Genomic DNA, 26,073 nt, shown 5'->3' with positions numbered 1-26,073 from the left:
TCATTTATTTTGCTTGCAATGAAAAAACACAAAAGAGAATGGAATTAAAAAAAAAAAAATCATTTTACACAAAACTCAAAAAATGGGCTGGACAAAAGTATTGGCACCCTTTGAAAAATCATGTGATGTTTCCCTAATTTGTGTAATTAACAGGACCTGTTACTTATCTGTGGCACATAAGAGGTGGTGGCAATAACTAATTCACACTTGCAGCCAGTTAAAATGGATTAAAGTTGACTCAACCTCTGTCCTGTGTCCTTGTGTTTACCACGTTGAGCATGGAGAAAAGAAAGAAGACCAAAGAACTGTCTAATGGACTTCAGAAACAAAATTGTGAGGAAGCATGGGCAATCTCAAGGCTACAAGTCCATCTCCAAAGACCTGAATGTTCCTGTGTCTACTGTGCGCAGTGTCATCAATAAGTGTAAATCCCATGGCACTGTGGCTAACCTTCGTAGATGTGGACGGAAAAGAAAAATTGACGAGAGATTTCATAGAAAGATTGTGCGGATGGTGGATAAAGAACTTCGACTAACATCCAACAAGTTCAAGCTGTCCTGCAGTCCGAGAGTACAACAGTGTCAAGTTACCCGTACTATCCGTCGGCGTCTGAATGAAAAGAGACTCTACGGTAGGATACCCAGGAAGACCCCACTTCTGACCCAGAGACATAAAAACGCCAGGCTGGAGTTTGCCAAAACTCACCAGTGAAAGCAAAAAACGTTTTGGAAGAATGTTCTCTGTTCAGATGAGACAAAAATAGAGCTTTTTGGGAAAAGATATCAACATAGAGTTTAAAGCGAAAAAAAAAAAACAAAAAAACGAGGCCTTTAAAGAAAAGAACCCGCTCCCCACAGTCAAACAGAGGAGGGAATGGAGGTTCCCAGATGCTTTAAGGTTGCTTTGCTACCTCTAGCACTGGACTGCTTGACCGTGTGCATGGCATTATGAAGTCTGAAGACTACCAATAAATTTTGCAGCATAATGTAGGGCCCAATGTGAGAAAGCTGGTTCTCCCTCAGATGTCATGGGTCTTCCAGCAGGACAATGACCCAAAACACACTTCAAAAAGCACTAGAAAATGGTTTGAGAGAAAGCACTGGAGACTTCAAAAATGGCCAGCAATGAGTCCAGACCTGAATTCCAGAGAACACCTGTGGAGGGATCTGAAAATGGCAGTTTGGAGAAGGCACCCTTCAAATTTTAGACACCTGGAAGAGTTGACCAAAGAAGAATGGTCTAAAATTCCAGCAGAGCATTGTAAGAAACTCATTGATGAATACCGGAAGCGGTTGTTCGCAGTTATTCTGTCTGAAGGTTGTGCTACCAAGTATTAGGCTAAGGGTGCCAATACTTTTGTTTGGCCCATTTTTGGAGTTTTGTGTAAAATGATAAAGATTTTTTTTTTTTTCATTCTCTTTTGTTTTTTTCATTGTAAGCAAAGTAAATTAAGACATTACTACCAAAGCATTTGAATTGCAATCATTTTATGGGAGAAATTGAGCATTATCTGACAGAATTGCGGGTGTGCCAATACTTTTGGCCAACACTGTATATATATGGTGTTATACTTATATAGCGCTTTTCCACCTTTCAAGGCGCTCAAAGCGCTTTACACTATATTGCCATCTACCTACTGGTGGCGCAGCACCAGGAGCAATGTGGGGTTCAGTATCTTGCTCAAGGATACTTAGGCAAGTTCATCAGGGCAGAGAATTGAACCCACAACCTCTGGGTTGGGGGACAACTACTCTACCACTGAGCCACGCCATCCCCTACAGTATATATATATATATATATATATATATATATATATATATATATATATATATATATATATATATATATATATATATATATATATATATATATATATATATATATATATCCCCCACACACACACACACACACAAGTATACTACATTTTTGCATTGGGAGAAAATACTTTTACGTTTTTGATTTTTAAATTAAAAAAAAAAAAATCTTATTTACTTTAAGTATTTTTTTGCACCTATATCTGTACTTTTACTTAAGTTAAAACAAATAAAATAAAAAAATTGAGTACTTCATCCACGACTATTTATCCATTCAGTACACCAAATGTTTACTTACTGTACCAAAGAATTACTTTCACTTTGATTGACATGATTAATGTTTTAGAGTTTAGTGGTCTTGTCCAGAGCAGAGATGAGAGCTACTTGTGCTTTCATGTGGTTTGTCTCTCGTTGGGTTCTTCTGGCCTATGTTGGATCTGCATCTGTACTGAGTTGAATTAGGAAATGATTCAATTTATTAGATTTAGGAACGGAACATTTTCCAGCCTTGGTGGTAAATCGTTAACACGTACTGTATGTCATTTCAAGGCTAAATTGTGCACTTGTTTTGCTCTCTATCCAGTTTTCCATCCACCGTCTGGACGCAACGTCAGGGTTTGGTCTGCTCTGCACAGCAGTGGATTTTTTACATAATGTTACGTGTCAAGTTTTAAAAACTAGGCGTGATTTCTACATTTTACAAATGGTCATTCCGCCTGGAAGCAAAACAATTATGTCACCCCACCCTCCACTCTTCCGGGAAAACTTTGTGAAAAAAAAAAAATGCTGAAGTTCACCTTTGAGGTGGAATTAATTGAAAAGACCTGAGACTCGACCCTATTCATCTATTATATTCTGCTTATCCACTGTAAATTTGTGAGAGGGTGTCTATCCCAGCTGACTTCAGGCAATTGAAAACATGGTGAAAAAAGAGCAAAGCCAAACATAAAAATGACAATGATGACACACAGGTGGGTTGTTTGGAAAAGCACGAAGCTCATTGAATGAAATGTGGGTGAGAGGGAGCCTACAGCAAGGAATAAAAGCTGACAACACATTTGGAACTACCGGTAAATACGCTGCATGCGGTAACTCAGAGCATAGGTTTAAAGAATAGTACCAGAAAAAGTAGAATGCTTTCTTGCTAATGGTGACTTTTGGTGTTGATTGTTTGAGGAATATTTTGAAGAAAAATATTAATAATTGCAGGTAGGGCTGCAACTAACGATTATTATTTTTTTTTAGAATGGACTAATCCGACAATTAATTGAATGATTAATTGATTAATCGGATAAATGTCACTTTTTTCAATTACCTTCACAATTTAACTTGAAGTTGTTTTAGCCGTGTTGTAACTAAATATGAAGACAAAATGGATGACTTCACTTCAAAAATAATATTTTATGACAGCTTCCTCGTTTAACTGTACTGTAGTCTACAACTGTACTGTTTTGTTAAAGTTGTTAAACTTGTTAAAGTTTTGAATAAAGGTTCTGAATATAAAACATAAAAAAATTCTCAGTACACAAATCAGATAAAAGACCTGTTCATTAAAAAAAAAAAAAACTGCTTACTGACATTTTTGTTCTTATGGGCAAAGCGCTGATGTAAATTGTGTCAATGACTCAGTAATTTAAAAAAACAAACAAACTAAACAACAAAATCAAATAAGGAAGAGGCTGTCTGTAACGAATCAGTTGTTCATAAATACAACGCAAAGCACACTCTCTTGTATGACAATTTGTAGTTTGGGTTTGTGTTGAAAGGAGATGCTAAGCTGTTATATGAATGGGTTTATGCCTGTGGCTTCTTTATAAAAAGAACTGAGAAAACTTTACTATCTAACAATAACTCAAGTGCTAATACGCTTCTCCAAAACACAATACAGATGGACTAGAGCTGAAACGAATACTCGAGCAACTCGAGTAACTCGAGTGTAAAAATTGATCTAAGTAATTTTATTCACCTTGAGGAATTGTTTAATTTTGCTAGCTCTAAGCATCACGTTTTGCCCTGACTACTTTTAATGCGGGACAACGCGCTGATGTCACGTGCGTAGAGGAAGAAGCAACAAAAAAAAAAAAAACCTTTCTGCAGCCGACAGCCGCTACAAACTACGCCGTCCTTGCTAAAAACTAGCCCGCATGATGCGGTGGTAGCAAGTAGCATCTGATGCGTCTCAAAGATATCACATGTATGTTGAACTAGATGCGAAATGACAGAGTCAGCGGTGTTAGTAAACAGCCGCCATCTTAAAGCAGTACACTTCTCAGCGCTAATAAATAAGATTAACGTTACTGTCACTCGCTCACGTAACGTTAGCCCTGCGGAGGGCTAGGTTTCTATTGATTATGACCACTGTCGATGCGTGGCAAACGTGTCTTACATACAGGCTTTATTTAATTTGTGAAACATAGCGCTGTAGAGTGATGAGGATGTAAAATGAGAATATGTTAAAGCTAACTGTCAATTTTAGCTCAGTAGCCATTGCTGGATAAAACACCAAGTAGCACTGGCCCCTAATGTGCTCCAATACAGCAGGTATCATACTCTAATGTTGACAAAGAGTCACCCGCTTCGTTAGGTTGCAATTATTTCTTTTTTGGGAACTTGTGGAACGACAACAACAACAGGAAGGCACATCCTTCGCTCTCCCGCACCTCCCTCACCCCCGCACGTCACGCGGCGCATTCAGGAACGCATGCAAATATCCCGCCATATTGTAACCTGATATTTTACAATACATTTATTTTGAACACTGCAAAAATTCAAAATCCTGTCAGGACTTACAGTTTAGACCAATTTAAAACTTAACTAGAACTTAAAAATGGCTTGACACAAATGGAAATTCAATTGAAACACGTGGGAAAAACACCTAACTTTTAAGTGATGTGTGTTATCAAGCGTAATGGCATTTTAGGTAAGAAATATACTGAATATATATATTTTATAAGATCTAAAAGTTTTTGGAGTGAAAGCAGTGAATTGGTCTTTTTTTTTTTTATTCTAGTCACATCTGAGAGGCAATTGTTGGCTGTTTTCAACAATGTACATTGAAAATAAATACATTGATTGACTGAAAATGGTTCAATATTAAATGAAATATCTTTTTTTCTCATGTATATTTACAATTGCTCTTTACCTAAAAAATATGTTTTATCCGATTACTCGATTAATCGATAGGATTTTCAGTCGATTACTCGATTACTAAAATGTTCGATAGCTGCAGCCCTAAAATGGACACTTAAGACACTAATTAGCATAATCGCTAACTACTGTAGTTCAGTACTCAGTGCTAGGTAGTAACCTCTCATCAACAAAGAATACAAACAATACAATTCGTTGCATTTACTCACCTCAGACGGAGGTACACTGGATCTGACAACACATAAGACAATCTAACTCTTGATGCTTTCTAATATTATTGATTCAGCAACCCAACAGCAGCAGCTGTGAACTCTCTCTCTCTTGCTCTAAATACTGGCGCGCACCCTCACTATACACACAATCGAGAACCCAAATGGGACTGCTCATAACAGCAAAATCGATTGTCAAATTGGTTGGCAATTAATTAATTTTAAAAATCTATTTAATTAATTAGTTATTTCATTCTTAATTGTACACTATATGTGGATTTTGTAGTTCTGTATGTCAATGGGAATCAAAGGGAAGTTTTTGGTCAAACAATGACTACCAATGGAGACTTTTTTGTGTGAGTCTAAGAGTCAATGAGTATTGATCTTGTGGTACAATGTTAATTGAAATCAGTGGGATTTGTTTCTGGGTTGGATTTAATATTGAATGGGAGCCAATGGCGAGATTTTTGTGGGTCCAAGAATTTTGTGCATGGAGTCAAATTACAACAAATAGTCTTTGTTAATCTTTGTCTAGTTTGTGTTTTTTGGGGTCTGGAATTTCATTTTTTTTAAATCAAGAGGAGTGAGCAAAACAGTTGAACTTGTAATTTAGTAAATTGGCTGAGAAATGAATTTTTGAGGGTCCTCGTTGAATTTCAATAGGATTTAATGCAATGTTTTTGGTCAAAAGTAATGACTGCCTTTACGGATTTTTTTGTGTGGATTCACTAGTGGGGATTTTTTGTAGGTCTGAGTTGAAAATCAATAAGAGTGAATTGTTATGTAATATTGGAAATGAACAGGGCAAACTGAAATCAAGTATTTGTCAATTTTTTGTGTAACAGTACAATAGTTGCAAAACCTGAATGCTTGCTTGGTGCTACTTTAACCTAAAAAAGATCAAAACCAACTACTTCACGAATAAATAAAAAAGCTAATGAATGTCATTATCATGTTTTATGCACGCATATTTGCTTGTTCAAAAAAAGGAGGTGTCTCTCATATTTAAGTCTTTATGTCACCTATGTCATACGTACATTTGAATATCAGGCACGTGTCCTCTTATTTGAAAAAAGCTGAATATAATTTTAGTGGTTTCACATGGTTTGGCAGTGACTTGGCTGTTTAGGTGTGACTTTGCAGTGCCGTGTTGTTGTGCCGCTGTCAGCTCAGCAGAGTCCTGTGTGTGTTGGACCTGTCCGCTTCCTCACTAAAGTGAGACAGACGGGGGAACCTTTTTTTTTTTCCAGAGGGAGCAATGAAAACATTAGCAAAGGAGAAAGAGCTGGTGTGGTGGAGGGTGGGAAGGCAGAGCAGACAAATATTTGAGGGTGGATACCGATTTAGGTTATAAACAATGTGCTGATACTTAAAATTTCTGTGGAAAGTCCAAATAACTCTGATAGTTAAGTGCTTGGGTTAAGGACCAACCCGAATAACCACCAGAACCAGAATGCAAACGAAAATTCTCAAGTTTGCATTTTGGGAGCCACTTTAAGAGCTACCTGATTTAAACTAGCAGTTTGGTTTATTTTAAAACAACAACTTGATTGATTGCAGTGGTGGCCCCAGGTCAGTTGTTTATAATACTGGCAGACAAGCCAGAACACTATTTGAACTGTCACCTCCATGTTCTTTAAGTATTTACTAGCAACAGTCACCATTATTCTTAGTTCATGAGTTGTACGTGTTTTGGTGGCAACATTCTACATTATAAGGCTGTATTAAAATACCAATCCACCATAATTTTGGTGTAATCCTTTTGGGATTCCTCTACAGTTTGACAGTGTTCCATTTAACCGCTGTGGTCGATGCAAAGCAAATGGGAGGCTGAAGGTATAACCACATCAAAGGTTTCCTGGCTGATTCATTAATATATAGACCACCAAAGTAGTGGGGATCTGGGGATGCCATTATTTTCTGCTGAAATGCTTACACGCAATCACATAAAATTTGTCCTTTGGATTACACCATGTAACACATATTTTGTTCCCAGGTTCTAAATGGTATTTCCTAGATTGTTTCGTCGCATTGACATGTAAAAACACTTTTGTTTGTTTCCCAAAAAGTTTGTGTTTGTTGTCACGACTTTGAAATTTTCCACTTTACTGTTCTTTTTCTAGTGCTTATATAAAAAAAGATAAAATAAAAACAATCGTCGTCTCGCCCGCCTGGGCGGTATGGTCTCTCCTTTTATATATACAGTATATATATTGTACAGATATAGTATATGTATATATATACATACATATATATATATACAGTCTACTTACGAAATTCATTCATTTTGTCACTTGAAAATTCTGTAAGTAGAGATGCGTATTTCATGTATATGTGTACGTACGTACGTACGTATGAAAAAATGTCTGCTTTAACTAAAACCACCCAAACATTTAGAAGTTTTTATATTTTAATGAGGATAGTAAACAAACAACGACAGAAAGGGGAAAAATCAGTACGTGAACCATCACATTTAATATTTTGTGGTCCCCCCTTTGGCAGCAATATCTTCAACCAGACGCTTCCTGTAGGTGCAGATCAGTCTGGGACATCGATCAGGAATAATCTTGGCCCATTTTTCTCGACAAAACTGCTGTAGTTCAGTCAGATTCCTGGGATGTCTGGCATGAATCACTGTCTTAAGTTTATCCAACAGCATCTCAGTGGGGTTCAAGTCTGGACTTTGACTTGGCCACTCCAGAACGTCATTGTCCAAACGATCATTGTCTTGTTGCAGCATCCATCCTCTTTTAAGCTTCAACTGTCTGAAAGACGGCCCAAGGTTTTCCTGCAAAACATCCTGATAAACTTGTAATTAATTCTTCCATTAATGATTGCTAGTTGTCCAGGGCCTGAGGCAGCAAAACAGCCCCAAATCATGATGCTCCCTCCACCATGCTTCACAATGGGAATGAGGCGTTGATGTAGGTGAGCTGTTCCATTTTTCCTCCACACATGACATTGTGTGTTACTCCCAAACAGTTCAACTTTGGTTTCATCAGTCCACAAAATATTCTGCCAAAATGTCTTTGGAGTGTCCAAGTGCCTTTTTGCGAACATTAAACAAGCAACAATTGTTTTTTTTTTTTAGACAGCAATGGCTTCCTCGGTGGAGTCCTCCCATGAACACCATTTTTGGCCATAGTTTTATATATAGTTGATGTGTGCACAGAAATATTGGACTGTGCCAGTGATTTCTGTAAGTCTTTAGCAGACACTCTAGGGTACTTTTTTACCTCTCTGAGTATTCTGTGCTGAACTCTTGGCGTCATCTTTGGTGGACGGCCACTCCTTGCGAGAGAAGCAAAAGTGCCAAACTCTCTCCATTTGTAGACAACTTCTCTGACTGTCGATTGATGAACATCCAGACTTTCAGAGATGGTTTTGTATCCTTTCTCACCTTTATACAAATCAACTATCCTTGATCGCAGGTCTTCAGACAGCTCTTTTGACCGGGCCATGATGCACATCAGACAATGTTAACTGAGGGTGAAGGATTGCGTAGAAATGCTAAGGACACATCCCTACAAATGTTCAGCCACAACCTTGTACCGGTATTCCCGGATTATAAGGCTCACCTGACTATAAGCCGCCACCCACCAAATTTGACACGAAAACGGCATTTGTTCATAGATAACCGCACTGGACTATAAGCCACAGCTGTCCTCACTGTATTATGGGATATTTACACATAAAGATATTAATCGGTAACACTTTATTTGACAGCGGCATTATAAGACTTCCATAAGACCAAATGAAGCACGAACCAATTGTTCATTGCTTCAAGAAGCTTCATTTAGCCATCATTGCTCCCTTTGGGGGAGACATTCAACCTCTGATGCCACTTGCTGTCAAACCTATTGTTGTCTAACATGCCTCCTAGCATGCATTGCAGTGCTACAGATGTAAATAACAATTAAAATTCATGTTCCATGCTAATTATTTCTTCAGTTACTGTTCCAGTTGTTTCATTAATTGCTAGTTATGGTATTTGGTAAAATTTTATTTGACAGTGGCGCCATAAGGCTGTCATAAGACCATAATAATTATGACATGACACTGCCATGAGCATTAATGAATGCTTATGACAGATGTCATTTAGTGTAGTAGCTTCTTGTCCGAAAATTACGTTAGTCACTAGCAATACAAGCTCTTTCCGTTGCCTTTAGACTAACCTCTTTATATTTTTCTCTCTTTGACAGACAGCTACGGAGGATATGAGAACCAGCTTTTTAAAGGTAATAATCTTACAATGCCCTTTTGCATTATTGGCTAAGAGACAGTCGCTTGTTTTCAGCTGACGCGTAAAAAAAACAACAAAAAAACATGAAATATTGTTTTTGTTTTACACAGAGGAGGATTTCAATGGAGAGGAGGAGGAAATCCCTCAGTTCAGAGGTGAAGTTCTCATGCACACAAGAGTATTTAAAATAAACATGTATTGCGCTTCGTTATACAGTGTTCGAGCAATGCATCACTGATCTGAAACAAAGGCCATAAATATGATGATGTGTCCAGGTCGCGCGAGAGGAGGTTGTGTGAGATGCCAGCAGGGCCATTCACTGCAACTGGCTGTCAAAGTCCTCTATGCATTAGTAGCGTTCCTGATCATCACTGTCGTAGTGCTGGCATCACTTGGTGAGTTAAGATTGATTGTTTAATTAGCTGCAATAATACAAGATCCATTATGCATTCACAGAGTGCAGATTAAAGCTTTCACAAGAAGAATTATTAATATGATAAATTGATTTAAAACACACACATCAGACAAATGGGCGTCATGTTTTTACCTGACAGCTGCAGCGGGCCTACAGATGTTTTACACATCGGCGCTGCTCTTTATTGGCTCGCAGAGCAGTAAATCTGAATAATTTACTATCACTCAGATCTCACAGTAAGAGCGAAGCTTTAAATCTAAGAACATACTCTCGCAATGACATAAGCAGTAAGAAATGATGCAGTGCACAAGCTATTTTCACTTTGAAGTAGCTCAATAAGGAATAATATTAAAATCAGCACTTTTGTGTTTGTCTTTATTTCGAAAGTGTTTTATTAGAAGCTATAACAAAGCCAAAGGAAAATCAACACAAATGCATCATTGAACGCATTGGGCATTATTATTTATCTGAAAGCACATTTTCCTCTAAAGCTATCAATTCAGAATTATATTACTGCAGTTTACCTGTGAGAATTTAATCTGTATGGTTTTGATTATGTTGTTTAAACACTTAATTCCTTGTAGAAAAGATATGAGACCAATTTGAGCTCATTTGTCTTATCATGTTTCTAAATTACTACTCATTTTTCTCATCTCCATCTCATGTCTCATTGATGTCCTATTTTTTTATATATTTTTTTCGCTCATCTCTTGCTCCTGAGGGAGCTCAAATTGGGCTCCACCTTTGCTATAAATGATGACACTAACCACTATCTAAACAGAAATGGTTTGAGACCCAAAACAGGGCATGTGCAAAACAAAAAAGTGATCTAACTTTAATTTGAATTCCATACTCATTGTGTGTTCTCCAGTTGTCCTGTAACGTATACAGTATTTTCCGTTAGCCACAAATATAATAAAGTAGTGTCAGTAGTATGTGAAGAAAAAAATAGGTCACCCCATTAAATATTCATTTCTTTATTAAGAAATGTTCACATATCAATGTCTGCTTTATCTCTGGAAAACAGTGATTAAATAGCAGGTAAATAACCAAATTAACATTGTTTTACTCATTAAAACAGAATTCATCATCAAAAATGAATATTCTAACTGAGGAAAAAGTTAGACCACCCTACCAACTAATAGCAAGTGTTACCCCCTTAGGCTGAAATAACTTCAGTGAGACGCTTTTTGTAGCCATCTGCCAGTCTTTGACATCGGTCCAAAGAAAGTTTGCCCCACTTTTCAACGCAGAATATTTTCAACAGAGACTGACTGTTGGAGTGAAAACTAGGGTTGGGAATCTCTGGCATGAAGCCGATTCGATATGTATCTAATATATAGGTTACGATTCGATTAAAAAACGATAAATTTTTGAGGCTGAGCGATTCGATACGATTCGATACAGTTTAAGAACGATACGGTTCGATACAGAGTGAAAATGATACGATAGTAAACATTTGTTGTGTGTGTCCTTACAGTATTTTAAACATATAAAAAAGACCACATTTCTAATAGCAAAATTAAACAACAAAATTTCATACCAATGTTGTTTTATTTTTTTTATGGAGAAAAAAAAAATGCTTACTATATGACCGTCATTTTGTTGGATGGGATTGATAATAAAATAAAACTCCAGTGACAGACAACAATAAAGTGCACTAATTCAATTACTGTATTTCCTGGTGTTTCGAACACAAGAGGTAAGTAGTTTAAGTGCAAACTTTCAACGTAAACATCTTACAAACAAAAAATTAACTATATGCAGCAGTTCTAGAAAAAAAAAAAAAATTAAACCTGCAATGTTATCATAACTAAATAATAAATTATGCTTTACCACTGGTATAATTGGGGGAATAAAAACATGGCATTTTAGACAGACTGGTCAATAATCATTACTTTAACCTTATACACAGCAGTCTCTTTCACTTATGCCTGTGCTTCCACATTTTTTTATTCATCATCACTGTCCATATGTTTTTTTAAGGGCAGATTTTTTCTTGAGGAAGATCAACTAATCCACATTAATGTTTAAGTAGACTGCGTTTCGTGGAAAAAAAATCTCCAGAGGATCGTGCCGCCCTTTCCACCATTGTAGTGGGTTATTTTTCAGGGTTAAAAACTCACGATCTCTGTACCGCTCCACACTTCACACTAGCTCTGTCCCATGTGAACAGATCTGGCTGCCTTCCTCACTTCATAGTCCGACTTTTGTTTTTCTTGGGTGCATTGAAAATCTATCGCTGCACGTTGCTGGCGTCGGTGCTCAAACTGTCCATTGTTTTAGGTTGTTGCTTCGTTACTACTAGTTTCGTTTTCGTTTTGGGTTGTGAAGAAAACGCTACGGAGCGTGCGTTACAATGGTTTTGTTAGCTCTCGCGTTGTTTTGACATGCCCGTGACGATCGGATAATGACGGCGACTAGTAGCGGTTCTGCCGAAATGCATGGGAAGTTGAGGCAAACACGATTGTGAGTTGTGCTTGTCCATATTATATCATGCGTGCGGTCTCAATCTAAGTGCACTATGTGGTGAATGACACAAGTGCAGCATGTGAAGTAAAAGCTAAATTATCATCCCATTAAGCAATGCATTGAACTAGGCATTAGAAGCCGATTCTTGTGCTGTCGATAGCCGAATTCTATCTCTACTATTGGTTCATTGAATATTTAATGGCTAATTACTGTCGAATGGTAACTTTACTATCGATACAGCTGTATCTCTCACCTGTAAAACCGGATATCCGGTTGTATCGGTTTATCGTTCTCAAGCTTAGTGAATACGCCATGGTGAGATCAAAGGAGCTGTCTGAGGCCTTCAGAAAGAAGACTGTAGACACTTATGAGTCTGGTAAGGGATTTGAAAAGATCTCAAAAGAATATAAAATCACCCATTCAACTGTTTGGAAAATAGTCTACAAGTGGAGGACATTCAAAACAACTACCAACATGCCCAGATCTGTCCGTCCAAGCAAGTTCACCCCGAGAGCAGACCGCAAGATGCTAAAACAAGTCTCCAAAAACTCTAAAATGTCATCACTGGACCTACAGTAGGCTCTTGCTACTGTTGATGTGAAAGTGCATGCCTCTACAATCAGAAAGAGACTTCACAAATTTAACCTTCACGGGAGGTGAGCAAGGAGGAAACCTTTGCTCACCAAGAAGAACATGACCGAAGTTTGCCAGAGTGAATGTAGACAAAGACCAGGACTTCTGGAATAATGTTCTTTGGACAGATGAATTTTAAAATTTAATTATTTGGACACCAGAACAGAGGACATGTTTGGCGTAAACCCAATACAACATTCCAGGAAAAGAGCCTCATACCAACTGTGAAGCATGGAGGTAGAAGTGTCATGGTTTGAGGATGCTATGCTGCAGCAGGACCTGGCCAGCTCACCATCATAGAATCCACTATGAATTATGTCGTGTTTTAGAAGGTGCTTGAGGAACATGTGAGATAATCTGTGAAAAAAAAATAAAGATGAAGCGAAACTGGACCCATCTACATGACAATGACACAAAACATACCAGTAAATCCACCAAGGAGTGGCTGAAAAGGAAGAAATGAGTCCTGGAATTGTGGAGTCCAAGCCCAGATCTTAATCCCATTGAAATGCTGTGGGGTGACTTGAAACGGGATGTACGTGCAAGAAACCCCTCAAACATCTCACAGCTGAAAGTACTCTGCGTTGAGGAGTGGGGCAAACTTTCTTCAGACCGATGTCAATGGCTACAAAAAGCGTTGCACTGAGGTTATTTCAGCCAAAGTGTGTAAGACCGTCTATTAGGTGGTAGGGGGTCCTGACTTTTTCCTCAGTTAGAATGTGCATTTTGGTTGATAAATTTGGTTTAATGAGTAAAACAATGTTAATTTTTGTTGTTTACCTGCTATAAAATCACTTTATTTTATATTAAGATCAGACATTGATATGTGAACATAAGACATTGATATGCGAACATTTCTTAATAAAAAACTGAATATTTAATGGGGTGTCCTAATTTTTTTTTTACATTATTATATACGTATATATATGGCGGAAAACACTAAGGTGACTTGAAGTTCCGCTCTGAGACCCCCAATTTGGCCAAATTTCAAAATTGCCCGAATGCATGTGCGATACATCATTGAAAAGCTTAAAATTTTGAACAGGAGGGCATTTAAAAAAATGATTTTTTTGAACAGCAAAACCCTAACTGGAGGCGAGAGCACACGAGAGCAGAATTAAAGACGCCACGATTTTAACGTGATCGATTATTTATTATCTAACATATTAGGGAAAATGCGACAGTAACAAAAAAAAAAATATATAATTAAGCGATAGTTATAAGATAGATATCCGTGACTTTTTTACAGACGCCAAATTTTTCATTGTGACGTCATTTGTTTAAAAGTTTAAAATATGCGAGTGAATAATTTTTTAAAGTCGCTATGTTTTAAAGTCGTTTTTTGTTTCAAACTAAATATTAGACATCAATTAATGATTCTAAGCTAAAAATGACAGACATTTTGAAAATAAATATAATTAATTGCCTTCTTTTTATGGCTAGGTTGAAACAAAAGCGGTTGCGCGACATCTGTAAACAGGGGTTTTCAGGGTAAAACGGACAAATTCAAAATAGTTCGGAGGCTTAGTGCGCCATGAATCTGCAATGGCAGCATATAAACATATTTTTCTGTCAAACACAACAGTTGTTTTGGTTTAAAATACAGCAGTTTCTTTTAAAGAGGGATGCGAGAGCAGAAACTGCTTTTTCAGTCTTGTCAGTTTTCCGCCATATATATATATATATATATATATATATATATATATATATATATATATATATATATATATATATATATATATATATATATATATGTACATATATGTATTAGGGCTGTCAAACGATTAAAATTTTTAATCGAGTTAATTACAGCTTTAAAATGAATTAATCGTAATTAATCGCAATTCAAACCATCTATAAAATATGCCATATTTTTCTGTAAATTATATATATATTCTGTAAAATAAATTGTTGGAATGGAAAGATAAGACACAAGATGGATATATACATTCAACATACGGTACATAAGGACTGTAGTGGGCATTTCACTCTACTGTCATTTAAATCTGTCTATGCTGTCCTCACTCCGAAGCGTCTACTTTTTCCAAAGCTAGACAGCTAGTGAACGACGCCTTAATAATCAGACTTCTTCCTTTTTCATCTGATTTATTAATAAAATGGCCTCAAACCATTGTCCTCTTTAGACAGTCGTAAAACTACAAAAAAAAGTACACAAGCATTGCATTAGCAACAACGTTAGCTTAGCATGCTATACAGGTTCACTAAACATAAACAAAAAGCGTCTCATACAAAAAATATAACATTTCGCTTACTAACATAATATGTACATTCTTTACAACAACCATACTTACGGACAAATCTTGTCCAAGGATCATATAAGCACAACATTACATCGTAGGCGTCAGCCCGAAACGTCGTGCAGCCATATTGAACTGGCAAGAACACAATAAACCATGTCGCAAAGCGACCACAAGAGTTCGCTGTTTGACAGCACAAAAAGCCTTGCTGTAAAACTTACCAAAAGGCAGAATACTGTCTGAGCGGGACATGTGCGTTAATTGAGTCAAATATTTTAACGTGATTAATTAAAAAAATTAATTACCGCGCGTTAACGCGATAATTTCGACAGCCCTAATGTGTATATATATTTTTTGTTTTTGTTTAAATTGATACTCTAGACCAGAGTATAGTGTTCATTTAAAAAAGTTGCTGATTCATCAATTCATAGCATGACTCACAGGAGCCATACAGCCCGACTGTTGAGCAAACAGGTGGTGTGTACGACACATGTGGATACGTTTATTCGGGCTCGCGAAGCTACATCACTCCCTTGAGTCAGCAGTTATGATGCGGAAAATATTTGACAATACACACCGTTCACTCATACACATTGTAGCACTCTTTTGGGATATTCGTGGGGGGTTTGTGCAACTGAGCAGCTGCGTAAACCTTCTCTTAACAGTCATTTAGATGCATTCGTTGGATGATGTCAAAAGAACATTTTTCTGTCAGAAGAGAAATCACAGTTGTGACTCATTGTTAATTCTAATTAATTTAACAACTCATTGAAGCCAGAGAAATACTAGCGTTTGGACTCACTGAATTCCAGTGGGTTACAATGGAATTTTGGATCTTTGTTTACCTAATTTTTATTGCAATATGTTTGAATTTTGTGACTATATAACAGCTCTCAAGATCTTCGCAAAAAACAAAACACAACAAAACAACAATTGATGAAACTGTAATTTAGTATTGGGTATTAAGTGAATCCAAAAGCTATCGAGTGTACTTAGTGGTTTTTACAACTATAAAGTGTCTTCATTCATGTTCTTCAAGCTCTTCTTTCTTCAGTTTTTAGAAAGGTTGACTATCTTTCTGAAGAAGAGGCAATCTATGATAAGAAGATCAGCAGTGCTCAGAAAGTTATAGATGGTAATACTTCTCCATTCCTTATCACCAGTGTTGTCACAGATTACTTAAAAAAAATTGTAGTTACTGATTACGCCTCAAAAAAGGAATCTAGTTACTTTACTGATGATTTTATTATCAAAGTAACTAAGTTACTTTAAATGTAAATTATCAGTTACTTTTTACCAATTTCCCTATCTCCCTTTGCTCCCTCAACATAAGAATGACAACAGACCTCACATGTAATTGACTTTCCGATAATTGAATTTAAAGGGAAAGATGAGACTTTTTCACATAAGGCTCACATATGCGGGGGTTTAATTAGTGTCAAGGAAATTCAATTTTGAACTCCAAGACAAGTGTTACCTCGATAGCTCTATTAGAGAAATGAATACGACCCCAACCATGGATTGTTTTGCTTCGAAGGGTTTATGAACAAAAGCTCTCGGGTACAAAATGATGTGACCCAGCCAGGAGCGATAAGTCACCCAGAAGTACAAAGAAGTACGATAGAGGCTGGACATTTATACTGTTGAGAAGGCGGTGCCGAAGCCCACCGTGAAACGAAACTTACTAAGAAACGAAACTCATCATCTCACAAACCTGGGTATTTTTCCATACAAAAACATCTTTGAGCTGAGACCTTGAACACCGGTCCCGGCTAGAACGATGATAAGAAACCACAGTCCTCCCTTGGATTCATTCAGGGCATAGTGAAAAACATAGGAACATAACAGTCCATAATTGGGCATATTGTGATACAGTCTACAATCGTCAAGGCCATGGGAAGGCACACTCAAACAGATTAACAATGACGCTCTATGCTACAATGTTCTCATACAAGCATAACAAAAGCATAAAAAATATAATGTATAATGGTTGTGTTTTAGCATGAATAAAAATTCTCTCGCAATTCCCTCCTGTTTATCATAATTTAAACACAGTCCAAGACATAACACTCATTGCTTGAGCAGGGAAAAAAACATCAATTAGTCGATGGAGTTTATTTAAAAAAACATTGACTCGCGCTAGCTTAGCCACCCCAGAGCCCCTGAAACAAATAACTGACAAACTGAATGGATTTGTTGAAATCAACTCCACCAACTAATTGAACCCCGCTAACTCGAAGATTAAGCCTAACGTCAAGAATTCTGAATTTCGGGTTTAGGAGTTAGGGTTAACCGCATATCAGTGCCAATATAAAACAATGCAAAATGACTGCACAACAATTAACACACAAATGAATTGCACAGTGCAATAAACACAAAGGTCTGGGCGGGCGCGGATGCCCGCTCACAACCTGGAAGTACAGGCGGTCAATTTGGCCACAAATCGTGGCAGCAACTAAGCACTTTACACTCAATTCGACTTACAACCAGCGTTGTTAATAACAGTGTTAGAGTATAACGGCGTTACTAACGACGTTATTTTTTTCAGTAGTGAGTAATCTAATTAATTACTTTTCTCATCTTGGCATCGCCGTTACCGTTACTGAGGATGTAAAGGTGTGCGTTACTTTGCGTTGCTACGTTGGTTGAATGACTCGAGAAAAGTCTGAGAGACACGGACTCACGGAGACGAGAGCGCAGAGAGGGAGTGGGGAAGAGGGGAAAGGATTTGTGACGCCGTTGCAAACGCGATGCTAGGTGGCTCCAATAATACCTGACTGTAGCAGATATTCTACAAACTACGCCCACATGATGCTACGGTAGATATCACATGTATATAGAACTAGATGCGAAATGACAGACACGGTAGTGTTAGCACATGTACAGAGAACTAGATGCAAAGTGATAGACTCGTCGGTGTTAGTAAACAGCCGCCATCTTAAAGCAGTAGACTTCTCAGCAAGGCTCTGTTCTAGAGAACCTTCCTAGCGAACTTAAGTAACATTTTATCTAAAATACTCCTAAATCGGCAAAATCTTGACCTGAATATATCTTGAAATGATGAAACAGTTTTAAAACTTTCACATGTCAAAAAAGGACATAAGGGAATGCAATGCAGTTACAGGAGCAATTTTAAGAACTTTAATGGTTGATTCACAACATTAAATGACTTCCAAACATAGCAAATGTTACTATGTTTTTTTTTGGAATGAAAAAAAACAAAAGAAAAAAAACTAACGGTAACACCAGTTATTTTGCCACGTAACTAATTACTCTTACATTCAGGTAACTGTGTTACTAACTTTTTGGGAGAAATAATTAGTAACTGTATTTAATTACTTTTTTAAAGTAAGATTAAAAACACTGCTTACAACACATCCCAAAGATGCTAAACGAACACGTCACCTCACGGCATAAATGTGCAACATGAATATGATGTAAAAAATGGCCGCCGACTTCGCGAGGACGAGCGGGACCGACAACTACCCACCTTTGCAACGGCAAAGCTACAAAACAGCCGCGCATGTACCGGCTGCAACCTATCGTTGGAACCCTCCAGAATGAAGGAAAAATATGTCCATTCCTGGATGCACACAGATCAACATTCCCTCGCACATCTGAACAGGTGGCTGCATTCGGCTCAAATGTTCACCAACGCTGGCACACATCAGTCCGAAAACAAATTGCGTGTGACTCGAGACCAAAACAGGACGACCTATGAACAGTTACCATCGAACATACACGTAGCGGGATCCTTTCTACCATTTTCTTTTCAAAATGCTTTTTGTACATGACTACAATATTCTTCATTCAATATACATTATGAGGCAACAACAAAATAGTAAAGCACAGACACTAAGGAAATTAACTTTAATCAGATTATTGGTTTGTAAAAATTAATGCGTCAGATTACTCGTTACTGAAAGAAAGTAATTAGATTACAGTAAGGCGTTAGTGACAACACTGGCTATCGTACTCAAGTGTTTTCCATACAGACTTGCAACATAACTCCAAAACTTGATGTTTCAGAAATCAGTAACTGCTCAGGCTGCCTTGATGTTACCTTATACAGTGAAGAGATAAGTCGCCTTAAGCAGGAGTTTGAGGACATCCAAAAAATGTTACTGAGCCAAGAGCAGGTACAATAGACCACAGTGGAATTAAAATCCAAATGTAGAATAAGTTAAATGGTTTCAGAAAATATTCATGCTATTCAATTATTTTTATTGCTGCCTCCCTCAGGTCCTGGACCAAGCCTCTCAGACCCAAACAAAGTTAACAGCTACCAGCAAACAGCTTAGCACAGATATGCAGAGCCACGTTATGTCCATTAAATTTCTAAACCAGTTGCTGGTGGGATACCAAGACCAGGTGGATGGCTGGAAAGATGTGCTGGAGGAAACAGAAGAGAGAATGAAAACTCTGACCGAGGATCAGTATGATGTTAAAGCTACTGCACAGCAAATCAACACGACAGTTGCACTAAGGTGAATTAAAATCTGAAAAATTATAAAAAAGACACTGGGATAGGTATGTCACTAGCGATGTTGTTGACATTTTAGTAGTGCCTTACTCAGGCTCACTTTTGAAACATCACATATGGAAATCATCATGGAATGCAGCCAAACCCCAATATAGAATACAAACAATTCTAGACTAAAACTGATGAATGGAGTTTGTCATCTTGTTCTTTTGATTCTTTCAATGTGTACCATATCCGCAGGGAAAATGCATTACATCTGAGCTGTTGTCATAGCATGAGATCATTAATCTATCTTTTCCATCCTCTCCAGTACTATGTGGATTGATGCCTTGCAGAGAAAATCAGATGAGGAGACCCTGGTCCTCCAGAAGTTGACCACCGACTGGCAGAACTACAGTCAAGTTCTGGGCATGATTAAATCTAATGCGAGCACCAACACGCAAATCTTACGATCCCTTCAAAACAGCATCATCGCGGACCACCAGAGAATCTCCATTTCATCGGAGATGTACTACGATCTCAGTCAGCAGGTATGCGTATCGTGCTGGTAGTGGGCAAATTTTTTGTTCACCAGTGGGTACTTGTGTTATATTTAGCCTCTTTCTCCATTTTAAAGGGATCCACGCATAGAAAGACTTGTAGTTCTTAAAAGATAAACGTTATTATGAGTTTTTATACAATTTGTAAAATTAGTTTAGCTAGCAGGTTGCCATTGTTGTTGACGTCGCAGGGCGGTGACATCACATGGTTAAGCTGCTGTGCTTCCAGAGTATGACTCTGGCGACATAAACATGTCATCAGTTCAACCCTCTCATTTTGAACCCAAGAGGAACATTAATGAGCATGACAGCATTGTCGATATTTCACAAAGCAGCAAAAGCAAAATGAACAGGAAAGACGAGATAAGACAAGACGACAGTATGACAAAACCAGTGGTCTACCAAAATGTGCCATATCGGTGAAACGTGCTACAAGAGGCGAATTTGACACCCAAAGTATTACCGTGCGCTTTCAGCTTAATTTATTTAGATCAGTGGTTCTGAACCTGGGTTCGACCGAACCCCAGGTAAAGAAATGCAGAGCCCTGTTTTTGTACGCTGATTAAATCTAGGCAGTGACTTTTTAGACCAGGTTTTGGACTGGTTTGCTCCCAATTTACAGGCTTCATCCATTTCTGTTAGTCCTCGATCTAATGGGAGGAGGAACTGGTTTGCTCAGTTGAAGTTTGACTCGCACTTGGTATGAGGGAATACAACAGACCAATGGGCAGCGTGGTCTCAAATTTTGACCTGGTTATAAAAAATGCTGTCAAATGAGAAGAATATTGAATGGGAATTTGCTAAATTATTAGCTTGCTAGCTTATATATATCAGTTTTGAATGAATTTTGAAAAAAATTACTTTATTATGTAATTCCGAAGGGTTTGATGAATCCACATGTGAAACTTGTGGGGTTCGGGACTTATAAAAAGGTTAAGAACCACTGATTTAGGTGTATACAGATAGAACATACTAAAGATGCCTTAAGAAAATACTTAAACATAGTAATATTTCATTTCATCTCATTTATTGTCCTCATCATCGGTATCATTGACAGTTGCAAGATGTGATATGCTTGTTATGATATGATATGAAATATAAAATAAGGGTGGTTTAAATACGCTACATGACTAATGTGGTCAACAGATCAAAAATCTGCTTTAACGGTACCACAAGAAAACACAATGCTTCAAAGTATGAGAGGGAAACATATGCAAAAAGTATTTTGAGGCAATGAAAAGGTAATAAAAGACTCAATAAAAACACAAATAGTAAGTATTCGCTGCTTTTAACCGATGTGCGCATATGTTGGACATCTTGCCACATAGAAGGAATTGCAGTAACCCAGTAGTGTTTGTCTTGTGACAGTGACCAACTATGTCATCACCCCGAGCGTTCATTGCGCGCATAAAACATAGCGCCCTCCTTAGGTCAAACTGTAATAAATACTATAGATTTTTAAGTCAATGGGAATATTTTATGTGTTTCTAACAACATATTTTAGTCAAACACTATTGCGGCTTATTAGAGCCTACAAGTCTTTAAGTCCGCGGTTCCCTTTAAGTGTTATGGGGGCAGGGCTCACTGTTTATTGATATATTTCACAAGTGAATGTACAGTGTATGACGCTGTTTAAGAATGAAACATTTTTTGAGTTCTATCCATTTGAAAAAACTTGATTTTGGGATTAATAGCTTGCATCAGGAATATCTTTGACTATGTAATGTCCTTTTCAGGTAATGAATCTACAGGTGCAACTCGACAATGTTACATCTTTCATGGATGAACATGAAGAGAACTTGCATGACCTGCACTACCATTCCAAGTATGTTTGGTGTTACAGTTTATCCCACATTATATATGGAGATTGGTTTTAAACATTTTTCTTTTTAGCGATGATGGTTTATTTTCCATATGATTGAGAATCGTACTCAGAATTTTATCCTACAGAATGGGATTCACTTTCATTTTCTGTACTCCCAACTCAACATAAAAATATTTGGGCCAAAAACATAGCCTTTATCTGAAATCGATTTTTAACAGCAGTGCAGTAAAAGCTTTACTTAATCATTATTCTTAGATATTACGAAAATCGCACCGGCGAACGTTTCTCTGCAATGGACGGTCGTCTGAACTCCATCGAGATGGAGATAGACACGATATCATCCAGCATCAATGCCACTGTCAGTCACGTCCAGAGCATGTACAAGTACATCAACATTGAGAGCTCCACATGCCAAAGTCGCCTGAGCAGACAAATGGAAGAAATGCAGGTTGAGACTACATAGAAACACCAAAATGCATTGTATTTGATTAGATAGATCAGATTTTGATGTGGTTTTTTTTCTTTTCTCCTTTTTGCAGTACATCAACAGCAGCGTATTGTTACTTCTTAATTCAGCGGACACACTAAAGCAGCAGAATACGTTTTTAAATGTCCGTTTGGATGTGGATGTCAGGAACTTGTCCATGGTGATGGAGGAGATGAAATTGGTGGACATTCACCATACACAACTGATCAAGAACTTCACAATATTGAGAGGTACAGTCTGCATTATTTGTAAAAAATGTCCTAAATCCTTCTCACCGATATGCATTCATCCATCAACAGGTGCTCCAGGACTTCCTGGTCCCAAAGGGAACCGAGGAGAAACTGGGTCAAAAGGATCTGTAGGACTGACTGGGGGAAAAGGTGATCGAGGCCCAATAGGAAGCCGTGGATTGCAAGGAGAAAAAGGCGCTTCTGGTCCCAGAGGTGCAGTTGGTCAATCCGGTCCTAGTGGTAACAGAGGACCGACAGGCAGCGCAGGACCCAAGGGAGTCCAGGGTCAACCAGGACCACGTGGTGAGAAGGGCCAGAAAGGTGATATGGGCCCACTTGGCAAAACTGGGGTCCCAGGACCAAAAGGTCCATCAGGAATCCAGGGCCAGACAGGACTACCAGGTATAATTGGACCACCAGGGCCCAAAGGGAAGCCAGGACCAACTGGGCCCCCTGGCCCACCTGGAACCCCTGGACCTCCAGGAGTACAGTATTCCCATGATCAATCCAGCACGCAGCAGAGAAGCCGACCTGCTGCTGGAGCTAAAAGACAGTAAGAGATTGAATTTGGATATGGACTCAGGAGCGTGAAATGGAGCATAATGACAATTGAAGAAGCTGTTCCGAACTGAATCTTAAAGACCTGAATAAAACAGGACATTTGAAGAGATGAAGATTCTGAACAATGGTAGAACGTCCTACCAACAGACTGAGTGTCATCTGACACATTGCATTTTTGTTTCATGCAGGTTGTCTTTACTTACCTTTGCCATGACACATAATAACGGATGTGTTCTTTTAGGGGAAAACACACTACAGCAGTGAATGATATTCCTAAATTCAAACAAAGTAGTCCGGGTTTACATCTATCGGCTAAATGCCAAAACACATTTCTCCGAGTAGTAGCACTTTCAAGAGGACGTTCAGAATTTTTGACATAAGGCTTAATCTTCGAGTTAGCGGGGGTTTAATTAGTTGGTGGAGTTGAGTTCAACAAATTCCATGCAGTTTGTTAGTTATTTGTTAGCTTCAGGGCTCCGGATTGGCTAAGCTAGCGCAAATCAATGGTGCCTGCTCAGCATACCAATAAAAAAACAACCTATGCACGCATGAGAATCACCGATGAACCATGCAATCAATAGTGTTGGCTATTTTTTCAGGGTAAAGTTAGTAAAACTTACCATTGCATGTCAATAATAGCGTGCCCCACATAACGCGCCACCTTTCCTCATTTATATTCATGACGTTAGCAACTGTTGCTAGGGGGGTCAAACTCGCGTTTGTCCCTCATGCTAGATGCATGTAAAGATGTGGAAGAACATACAAATGTTCAGTTAAAGAGATGGCTTGAGAGTTGAGGGCTGAAAAAGACGGGAAAAAGAGTCGACCTGATCCAAAAGTACGTAGCTTTTATATGGACACCTTTTTCTTGTGTGAATGAACGAATGAATGAATGTGAATTGCCTTACGCCACTGACAATGACATTCTCCTATTTCAACAAGTTACTCTTTAACACCATATGACCTGTCTTTCTTATATTTTACATCCTCTGGTTGTCTTATGTCTCTGACCGTTCTTGGGGGTAATTTATAATACTATTTTTGTGTAGCGATCGCAAATGCTACTCAGCGACAGCCAACAAACACTTTAAAATTTTTTCATTAATAACAAATCTTAATTCTATTAATGTATTTACACGTCCCCCTTACTAAGATTGTTTCTTTACAACGTAAAAGGTAAAGCTGTTAAATCTAGAGCCTACCTGTAGGCATGAACAGGCTTACTACAAAAAGACCAAAGCCAAACATGGCTTATTTAAATACACGTATTTTACAACCAGAACAACAGTGACAGTCAGATACCATTTTATTTGTTTTCAGGTCATGCATTGTCAGACAAAAGCAGCACGGTAAAAAAGCTAGGCTAAAAAATTAAATAAAATTATCAAAATGGCCTCTTCGGGGCAGTCTGTGGCAGGCACTGGATTGTCATCTGTAGGGCCATGACCACAAACAAAATGTTTACTGCATATGAGGGTGAATGGCTTCACCTTGCTGGCGTTAAACTGGTCTTTTGGAAGTCGTCACAATTTGATCCATTGTTCACATTTTTTTCCTCTGAGTTTTTGGCTTCGGGAAACGCATGAAGAAAACATCCTTCATATGAGGACGTTCGTAATGTCTAGAGTCGTTTCTAAAAATTCCATAGCAGCAGTGGTTACTCGGCATGTTCTTTTATTGAAAGATTACAGGCAGAAAACAAGCAGCACTAGCATGGGTTGTACAGTGGGGCAAATAAGTATTTAGTCAACCACTAATTGTGCAAGTTCTCCCACTTGAAAATATTAGAGAGGCATGTAATTGTCAACATGGGTAAACCTCAACCATGAGAGACAGAATGTGGAAAAAAAAAAAAACAGAAAATCACATTGTTTGATTTTTAAAGAATTTATTTGCAAATCATGGTGGAAAATAAGTATTTGGTCAATACCAAAAGTTCATCTCAGTACTTTGCTATGTACACTTTGTTGGCAATAACGGAGGCCAAACGTTTTCTGTAACTCTTCACAAGCTTTTCACACACTGTTGCTGGTATTTTGGCCCATTCCTCCATGCAGATCTCCTCTAGAGCAGTGATGTTTTGGGGCCATAGTGGAGTTTGGAGTGTGACTGACTGAGTTTGTGGACAGGTGTCTTTTATATCGATATTGAGTTAAAACAAGTGCCATTAATACAGGTAACGAGTGGAGCCTCGTTAGACCTTGTTAGACCTCGTTAGAAGAAGTTAGACCTCTTTGACAGCCAGAAATATTGCTTGTTTGTAGGTGACCAAATACTTATTTTCCACTCTAATTTGGAAATAAATTCTTTAAAAATCAAACAATGTGATTTTCTGTTTTTTTTTTTCCACATTCTGTCTCTCATGGTTGAGGTTTACCCATGTAAACAATTACAGGCCTCTCTAATCTTTTGAAGTAGGAGAACTTTCACAATTGGTGGTTGACTAAATACTTATTTGCCCCACTGTATGCGAGCGCGCTTCTATGTTGACCCCCTTCTGGTTTACGATGGTAACATCACGCAGCCTTGCGGTCTAAAAATAGCATTCGTGCGGTACGCTATTGTAGTTTGAACAGCAGCATTTGTAATCCAGCTGCTCTGCAGGGAACAGGCTGTATAGAAAAAGTCGGACATCCGGGCATTTAATGACGTTACCACCCACAATAAAGCGTCCCCATATTGACAATGGGGCAAAAGACGAGTCACAAGCAGTTGCTCTGTCGTGCATTGTAATACAAACTTTCATTTTATTTGCGG

The 26,073-nt window shown here is 38.1% G+C and overlaps 1 protein-coding gene across 2 annotated transcripts in view; it reads left to right on the top strand.

Annotated features, from left to right (window-relative positions):
• The window catches only part of scara3 (scavenger receptor class A, member 3), a 37,687-nt gene extending 12,584 nt beyond the window's left edge, over positions 1–25,103 (top strand). For both annotated transcript variants that reach the window (XM_057823515.1, XM_057823516.1), the window contains exons 3-13: positions 9,373–9,408; positions 9,524–9,568; positions 9,689–9,808; positions 16,246–16,326; positions 19,221–19,330; positions 19,434–19,678; positions 19,985–20,204; positions 21,950–22,038; positions 22,294–22,486; positions 22,578–22,755; positions 22,825–25,103. In XM_057823515.1, the coding sequence (XP_057679498.1) occupies positions 9,373–9,408; positions 9,524–9,568; positions 9,689–9,808; positions 16,246–16,326; positions 19,221–19,330; positions 19,434–19,678; positions 19,985–20,204; positions 21,950–22,038; positions 22,294–22,486; positions 22,578–22,755; positions 22,825–23,312 (1,805 nt within the window). In that variant the 3' untranslated portion in view covers positions 23,313–25,103. The remainder of the gene's footprint in view (positions 1–9,372; positions 9,409–9,523; positions 9,569–9,688; positions 9,809–16,245; positions 16,327–19,220; positions 19,331–19,433; positions 19,679–19,984; positions 20,205–21,949; positions 22,039–22,293; positions 22,487–22,577; positions 22,756–22,824) is intronic.
• The last annotated feature ends 970 nt before the right edge of the window (positions 25,104–26,073 follow it).

Source organism: Corythoichthys intestinalis, chromosome 19 (genome assembly GCF_030265065.1).
Source record: "Corythoichthys intestinalis isolate RoL2023-P3 chromosome 19, ASM3026506v1, whole genome shotgun sequence".
In the NCBI taxonomy this organism is placed as follows: domain Eukaryota; kingdom Metazoa; phylum Chordata; class Actinopteri; order Syngnathiformes; family Syngnathidae; genus Corythoichthys; species Corythoichthys intestinalis.
This window is presented reverse-complemented; position numbering and strand designations above follow the sequence as displayed.